Source organism: Taurulus bubalis (assembly GCF_910589615.1).
Source record: "Taurulus bubalis genome assembly, chromosome: 17".
NCBI classification, from domain to species: domain Eukaryota; kingdom Metazoa; phylum Chordata; class Actinopteri; order Perciformes; family Cottidae; genus Taurulus; species Taurulus bubalis.
The window spans coordinates 20,615,061-20,624,126 of record NC_136605.1 but is presented as its reverse complement, the minus strand read 5'-3'; the positions used below and the strand labels follow the sequence as shown (position 1 = coordinate 20,624,126).

The 9,066-nt window shown below is 42.3% G+C and overlaps 1 protein-coding gene across 1 annotated transcript; it reads left to right on the top strand.

Moving 5' to 3' along the window:
- Positions 1-6: 6 nt before the first annotated feature.
- Positions 7-7,895, top strand: grna (granulin a; the record flags this gene model as incomplete). The annotated part of the gene is made up of 13 exons (XM_079232899.1): positions 7-147; positions 826-963; positions 1,043-1,171; positions 1,981-2,062; positions 2,408-2,514; positions 2,701-2,854; positions 2,958-3,059; positions 3,428-3,525; positions 3,627-3,863; positions 4,902-5,273; positions 5,914-6,150; positions 6,236-6,487; positions 7,146-7,895. The coding sequence occupies 13 exons, from the start codon at positions 7-9 to the stop codon at positions 7,287-7,289; spliced, it is 2,193 nt and encodes a 730-aa protein (XP_079089025.1). The 3' UTR covers positions 7,290-7,895.
- Between the last annotated feature and the right edge of the window lie 1,171 nt (positions 7,896-9,066).

The window sequence follows — 9,066 nt, the reverse complement described above, 5'->3', positions numbered from 1 at the left end:
GTGCAGATGCAGAAGTGGGTCGTGGTCTGTTCGGCTCTCCTGGCTCTGGTCGGGGCTGATGAGTGTCCAGATGGAGGGAGATGTGAAGGCGGTCAAACGTGCTGCAACAACCCGGCCAGCGGCTACGAATGCTGCCCGCTGGATCAGGTACGGTCTTCCATGTTGTGCATCACGAGATGACTCTACCTGTTGACTAGCCAAATAATGCATCTGGTCACTGGAAACATCTGGATATGAATTCAAATGTTAGTCGTTTTTTATAACAATGCTTGAATGCAACACATGCATTCAAAGTATTTACTTTTGAAGCCGCAGTAACTGCATTTTTAATCAAAATTGAGTTCAGACAAGAGTCTCAATTGTTGCCATTCATTATGTCGTACAAACAAACCTGTCATGCCATTTTAATGTATAATTGCAAAGACATTTTTTTTGGTCATATAGAGTCATAATAAGTAATAGAAAAGACATAACATGAAGGCTTTGCATCCTGTCCAGCTGTCGGCCTGAAAACTTGAAACCTCTCTATTTAAGGACCGCACAATTAACATCACCTCTTCACAAGATAAACCCCAGTAAAGTTATAGTGCTTCCACTTCAGGAGAATGCTTTGTCCCTTTTGTCCGTCTCATAGTTAAATGTATATACGTGAGATAACCCTTCTTGTACTATGAGATAGAAATACATGACGGCTGAACAGCGGAACTATTCATGCTCGGTCGTCTTTCACCGCTTTATGAGCCAGATAAAAAGCTCCGGCTTCATTCAGCCGGTGTGATAGCTGGTTTGAAACCGTTGATAGTCAAAGTGTCCCCACTATTGCAGGCCGAGTGCTGCGAGGATCACACCCACTGCTGCCCCACGGGAACCCTCTGCAACGTGGCCACGTCCAGCTGTTTGAACACCACCGGGTCCGTCCCCTGGGTGGAGAGAGTGTCTGCCGATCAGCCCGGACTCTCCAAAGTGAGAACGACCGCCGTGCTTCCATCGTAAGACACAGAGCGTGAGAGCGACATGTTTAAAGCCCATCTTGTCCCTGCAGTCCTTCAGGATGATCAAGGCGTACACGGGGGAGGACGACGACAACGTCTGTCCGGATCGGTCTCGATGCCCGGTGGAGTTTTCCTGCCTGAGGGCCTTGACAAAATACGGCTGCTGTCCCTTAGCTCAGGTGATTAAACCTCACCCAACACAAACATCTTATGGTAACATTACAGCTGATGGTTAAAACAACACAAACAAGATCATCACAGAGGAGCGACTATAAGTATGAGAAAACCACAAAGTGCTATCAATACAGACACGCAGTTATGTTGTCGTTAAGGTAGGATATATTTCCTACAGCTGCATTTATTATATTGGGATGTGTGTTTTATACAAGCACAGGGACAACAGAGGAATATTAGCATTGTGCTATTTCTGGTGCAATATATTTATTGTACACTGACCCTGTCTTAAATACACCAATATATGAATACATGTGAATGAACGTGTATAACATTAATATATATATATTTCAAGTAATAGTACACTTATAAGGGGAGGGAAAGGGAATAACTACACAATTGTATTGATGAATTTGATTGAAGTGTTCATACAGTAACACTGATATCATGGCTGCAGATGTTATGCAAAATGTGTCCCAGAGACTTCCTGTTACAAGGAGGAACATTTCCTGCTTCGAAACAAGTTTTCTTCACTTCACTTTTCACCCTTCTGCTATTTCTGCTATGACGCAGCTTTTTGCTGTAAAGTTATCTGCTGGGTTGCTTGAGGCCGAATACGTTGCACCTTTGTAAATGTCTTTACTACGACACCTATTTGGGGTCAAGCAGTTAAAGATGGAACCTTTGTTACTATAAAGAAAATATAAATTCATTAACTGCAGAGTAAAACGATTACAAGACAGAATCCATAAACATTTGAGTTCAGATTTTATTGCATTTATTCAGTGAATTGTGATTTCCTGCCCCCTGACAGGGAGTCCCCTGCTCTGATGGGAAACACTGCTGTCCAGAGGGCCACCAGTGCAGCGCAGACAGCCGCTCCTGCATCAAAAAAGGTGAAATGCTTTAATTTGGGCTTGTTTTTAATTAATCCAGCCTTGTTGTTGGGCTTAATAGCATGAACCCAGGAAGGAAAATAACTCTTCATTCAGCTAGTAGTGCGACTTCATGATTTAAATGAGGGCCATTTAAATGTTAGTTGGGCTTTCTTGCAAAGTTGAGCGACTTTTGGAGTTAGTGCTGCTTGCCACTTTCATTGGAAAAGAGTTGTCAACACTGGTCTGAGTTTACTTTTTTAAATCTGAATTGAACAATCGTGGTTTAAAGGTGCTGTGCAGATCAAAACTTGTTTTACTTTTTTAATCTCACGCTTTTAAAACGTTACTTTGATGTTGTTGCAGAGCTCGTGACCACGGTCCTGTGCAGCGATGGAGTGTCAGAGTGTCCAGATGAAACCACCTGCTGTCAAACCCCAGAAGGAAAGTGGGCGTGCTGCCCAATGCCAAAGGTACAGCACGGCTGATCTTTTCCTTATAGACATACACAAGGTGATAGCTTTGAATTTCTAATTGAGATTATGAATGAGAACAACAGTCAAATGATGGATTTGCGTGCCCGGTTATCGTGACTTTACGTTGTCTTATCGTGTGTGGCTCTAAAGATGACGCTCCATGTGTCTTTATTCTCCAAACAGGCAGTGTGCTGCGAGGATAAGATGCACTGCTGCCCTGAAGGGACCGTATGTGATGTCGAACACAGCAAATGTATGTCCTCGTCGACCAAAAAAGAGACACCAATGTGGGCCAAATTTCCTGCCAGGATCAGAGCAGACTGGGAGAACCAGAAAGGTCAGATTTGTTTCTGAACTTAGTTCCTCATTCTGATTAATTATTGCCTAAATCTGTGTGCATGTGTTTATGCAGACATATCAGTGTGTGTTTCCTCTTTCAGAAGGCGAACAAGTCGCTGCAAAGACGGCTGTTGAATTCACCACCGTGAGTGCAGTTCCTCCTACAGAGAAGGACGACTCATCTGTCACCGAGGCAGCTGCAGGTGAGATGTTACTCCTGACTTTAAGTATGTATCACAAGCACACACACCTCATGCAATATGTGTCATAAGAAGCACATCATGAGACCAGATGCATGAGTTAAAGGTACAAACAGACCTTTCTTGCAGCAGACGTTGTGCTTTAATAACGTTAATAATTAGCTGCACTTCATTTAATGTTGAATAATCGATAATAGTATCAGTAATGTATATTATTCTGGTAAACTTATTCAAAAGCATCAATATGGCTGTTATCTATTTGCTGAAAAAGTAACTACTTTTTAAGTTGTGTCTGAATTTCATTCATTCCCGTGTCGATTTCTCATGAGGTGCAGAGGTTGGATATAAACGGTACTATTGTTTTTCTCCAGGCACCGATGTCCCCTGTGATGACAAAGTATCTTGTGCAGATGGCACCACATGCTGTAGAAACTCAGAGGGCAGCTGGAGTTGCTGTCCGCTACCGGAGGTATAATTTCCGGCTGCCATTTTGTTTTTACACAGTCCTAACTGTTATGTTAAACCCCTTGCCAATGCATTAATGTTTTTACATCTTTCTGATCATGTCAGGCGGTTTGCTGTGCAGATTTAATTCACTGCTGCCCAAAAGGTAAGCAATGTAACCTGGAGGTTCAGTCCTGTGACGACGACGAATACTCTGTGCCGTGGGTCGAGAAGGTACCCACAATCCCCAGACAGGACGCACAGGTGGGGAACGTTACATGCGACTCCACCCACTATTGTCCTGATGGCACCACCTGCTGCAAGACTGCAACAGGAGACTGGGCCTGCTGTGATCTACCTGAGGTAAACACACAGCGCAACATGCACACACTCAGGATTTTCCACTGGATTGACCTCCGAGATGTGCAGTTAGTTTTTGAAAGTTTCACACAGTATTTCTTTCTAGGAATAGTTCAGCATTTTAGCTCATGCAAATACACTCATTTGCTTTCTTGCTGAGATTCAGACAAGAAGATTGAGACCACTTTTATGTCTGTACGATAAATATGAGTCTACCACCTGTAGCTAAGGTTAGCATAAAGAGCTAGCTTTAGCACAAAAACAAGCTGTTGTAAATGTTAGGACAAACAAAGGAGATATAACATGTTAACTAGTGAGTTTTAGGGGTGCTAGTAGCGTTAGCTGGAGTTTGTTACCTTGGACGGAGCCAGGCTAGCTGTTTCCTTCAGTTTCCAGTCTCTGTACTAAGCTAAGCTAACCTACCCGCTGGCTGTAGCTTCGTATACCGTACAGTCATGACGTTGGCATCAATCTTCTTGCAGTTAGTTTGAACAAGTTTCACACAGTTTTTCTTTCAAGGAATAGTTCAACATTTTAGCTCAAGCAAATACGCTCATTTGCTTTCTTGCACTTTTATGTCTGTACGGTAAATATGAGTCTACCACATGTAGCTAAGGTTAGCATAAAGAGCTAGCTTTAGCAAAAAAAACAGGCTGTTGTAAATGTTAGTACAAACAAAGGAGATATAAAATGTTAACTAGTGAGTTTTAGGGGTGCTAGTAGCGTTAGCTGGAGTTTGTTACCTTGGACAGAGCTAGCTGTTTCCTTCAATTTCCAGTCTTTGTGCTAAGCTAAGCTAACCTAACCCACTGGCTGTAGCTTCATATACCGTACAGTCATGGCGTTGGCATCAATCTTCTCATCTAAATCTCAGCGAGATAACAAATAAGCATATATCTCAAAACATTGAACTATCCTCTAAACTTTCAGCACTCACTGATTTTATCTTCACTCGGACGTGTCTTTACTTTGGCCTCATGCAGGCTCATACATCCAACAATGTTTTGTGGCTGAAAGCTTTCTTGTCACCTCGTTCAAAAGGCCGTCTGCTGTGACGACCACGAGCACTGCTGCCCGACTGGCACCACCTGCAACCTGGTCACGCTCAGCTGTGACAGCCCCTCGGGCTCCACGCCCATGGAGCAGAAGATTCCCGCGTTTTCCACGGCGGCACCGACGACAGAGGTCGTCCCGACGGCAGAGGTCGCTCCGACCGAAAGTCAGGGGGAGCCTGAGGAAGAGGAGCCGAATAAAACCGAGGAGGAGGAGGAGAGTGAGGAGGATGAGGAGGACGAGAAGAATAACGAAGAGGGGGAGCCCATTCAGTGTGACCCCCACACCACCTGCCCTCCGTCCGCCACCTGCTGCTTCATGGGCTCGTCTCAGAAGTGGGGTTGTTGCCCGCTGCCAAAGGTGAGCAGTGACCTCCAGTAACATCCTGACATTGAAGCGCCAGTAGCCAGCTGAGATTTCTGACTTATTTGGAAACTTGTGTCCTGAGCGGCATCACTTTCTCAAACCCCAAGAGTATAAATGATGATAAAATAGTCCATTTTTCTACTCTCCTCTGCGTTATTACTACCAGCCTCAGGCCACAATCAGTACTGCCATTTCCTCAGGAATATACTGTATCTGTCCCTCTAAAGCAGTGGTTCTCAAACTGTGGGGCGCGACCCTCTAGTGGGGCGTGGAGGTATTACAGGTGGGGAGCCAAAGGGGGGTGGGGGAAAGATGCAGATTCTTAAAAAAAAAAAACGTTACAAAAATAATTTTCTTTATTCTATTATTTGAAAAAGCACGGATGGAGGAGTCACAAAAAGTTTGACCATTTTGTTACAATTTTGTTTGGGCGGTTGGGCCCGAACATTGCTCTTCCTCCAAAGTGGGGCGTGACAGAAAAAGTATGAGCACCACTGCCCTAAAGTGACTGATTAATTTATGCACTCTGCAATTTTTTTCACTATTCTTAAGTTTGTTAATTCAAAAGAAGAACTGGAAAACAGTGTGGATGATGTGAAAGTAGCACTTTCACTCTCACTTCCCCCCACAACAGGCGGTGTGCTGCGCCGATGGGAACCACTGCTGCCCCGCCGACTACGAGTGCGACCTGAGGAAGACCACGTGCACCAAAGGGGAGGTGGTGATCCCCTGGTACACCAAGCTTCCGGCCGACACCAGCGTCCAGGCCGATCCCAGCGCTGTGAAGTGCGAAGGCCAGACTCAATGTCCCGAACAGACCACCTGCTGCCAGCTGTCGTCGGGCGAGTGGGGCTGCTGCCCGATACCAAACGTGAGACGCGCTATCAGTTAGGGTTTTTGCTTTTGTAAAACAAGGGATGTCACTTCCTCTAACCTTGTGCATGCTGTGTGTGCAGGCCGTGTGCTGCTCGGATAAGGAGCACTGCTGCCCAACGGGCTACACCTGCAAAATGGCCTCTAACTCCTGTCAGAAGCTCGTCATGCTGCAGCTGGAGGCCGTCCCGCTAACACGGGTGTATCTGCCCGAGCGTCAACCCGTGCCCTCAAAGTTCGGAGACGTCCCTTGTGATGACACGACCAGCTGTCCCGATGGAAATACCTGCTGCAGGACCTCCGCTAGTTCATGGGGCTGCTGTCCGTCTCCTAATGTATGATGTGCAGTCGTAACTTTGGCTTTTAAAGAAATAGTTTGACCTTATTATATTAATAATAATAATAGTAATACATTTGATTTGAGTAGCGCTTTAAAAGTTACTCAAGAATGAGAAATATTCATATTTGATTTATTGCAGATTGTTAGATGAGAAGATTTAACTACTCATTAGTATGCTGCTTACATATTTGTGCACGAGTATTAATAATAGGATACTTCTGCATAATAAGGACATGTGAATTATGCCACAGGAGAACAAAAATAAGCAAATCCTTTGATATTTGGATTTGTTATTACAGGCAGTATTAATGTGCGTTTGTCATAATAGAAGGACGAAGATAGTAATTAAAAAGCAATTAAGTTAATTGGCTTGAATGTAATATTGAGGTACAGCTACAATGTTAAAATGCTGCTGATGGGTCAAATATAATAGTTTAATAATAACTCATAATATTACACTCTGGAAAGAGACATGCTTATACATACAATACTTTAAATTTGCTGCTAATACCGCTGTACCTTTTCTCAAGTTACATTTTAAAAGCTGTTATTCCCAAATGATATATACACAGTGAACCCCTATCTTAGCTGAAGCACCTGTTTCCTCCAGCTCCAGGTGTGTTACATGTCTTCCCTCCTCTGTCCTCTCACAGGCGGTGTGCTGCAAGGACATGCAGCACTGCTGTCCCACCGGCTACACCTGCACCGAGACTGGAGACTGCACCCAGAACCCCGGCCTGCACTGGCACAAGTGGAACGTGTTCTTCGCCAACAAAAAGAGAGCTCTACTCGTGTGAAAACACCTCCATTGCACTGTCTTTTGATTCTGCATGATGCACTAATTGGAAATAATGTAAAAGGGATTTTTGTTATCATAATCTTTGTGGTGGAGGTGTTTAATTGTATTGCACTTGGTGGTTACGATGTTCTGCAACAACAACTACATGCAACAATCAGGGAGTCCACCTTTTTAATGATTTATTTTATGAGTCAGAGAGAGCCTTGTTATTACTAAGCGCACAGTTGCAAGCTAGTTAACTTATTTCCATCCATTAAAAACAATCCACAGGCAATATGATTTTATTCACTGTCAAATCTGTTTTTTTTTATGTTCTGCTTCAGCTGCCTTGTGCTGCAGAGTGCGCTTCTCTACCAATGATCAGTCACAATTCAAGGCATAATTTCTGGTGATTTTAGCATTTTAAATATATGTGATTACACGTCAGGATGAGTGAATCCTCCGTAGCGCTGTTTTCCGGTCAGTTTTAATTTTGTGCATTTTGTTGTCACTTTTTGGGGATTTCAAACACATCATGATGCAAACAGAGACATAACAGACAAACATACTTGGTGAAGCTTCATCTGCATTAAACCAATAAACAAGACATGTGTTACAAAACTGATACTTGTCAAATAATTGCTATATGAATACTCTTATTAATGCTTTTGTTTCTGTAAAATAGAGAGGAAATGAAAGGCATTAAAGAAGCCCCCTTATTATACCTTATGTATTTTTCCTTATCCGTACTTCCGGGATGGAATTCCACTTTTCAGGATGACGTCGTACAGTTGGAACCTTCTCTGACGTCAGGCTTTGTATTTGGGATCATCGGACCTCCTCAGTGGGAAGCTCTGTACACATTGAGACTTCCGATTAGAATTCAAAATAAAGGAACTATTTCTGTTTTTATTAAATATAGAACATAAAAACTATCCAACCCGTAAAAAAACGACAAACAGGCTCCTTGGTGGGAAATGAAATAAAGAAAATAATATGTTGAATAATATAGGTATATAAAATATAAAATGTATACATTATAATATTATAATACAATAAACTCTACAAATGAACTTGTGCCAAACAAATCAATCCAGAAATCGAGCAGCCATGATATGTGTAGGTCTACTATATGTAATAATATGTATATATATATATATATATATATATATATATATATATATTTATATATATATATATGTAATATGGGTATGTAAGCATTTACACCCACTTAACAATTATTAATGTAGTTTAATTACCATGACCAAATCTTTATAAACCTATTAATACCTCTATACATTTAAATATATTACTTAATTTATAAAAATCTCAAACATGGGAAGTGATTAGGTAACAAAAACATTTCCCTTAAAATAATATGCTCTATAGTTATTATATAATATTAGTCTAAATATGTATTTTTTAATTAATACAAAATAAAAATAAATGAACGTGTACGTTACATAACGGTGGAATGTAACTGAATACTTGTCAAACATTGTCAAACAAAACAATACAGACAGTAAAACAATGGGCATTCCCCGTAAATATGGACGCTTTTATTTTGAAGTCACACTTTCTAGACGAGACTTCCGGTACTCTCCAGTTCGCTTTGCGCGTCTCCGCCTTGACGTATCATCCTTCCCAAGATGGCGTTACACCTGTTTCTCCGGCGGTGATCCTTGTTGTCGTCTGCGCAACGCCAGAAAACAAACCGTCCCTAACGGACAGTTGACGAACCGGACACGTAGATAAACGGCTGGACTGAAACCTCTTCTCTTTTCCCTAAAACAAAA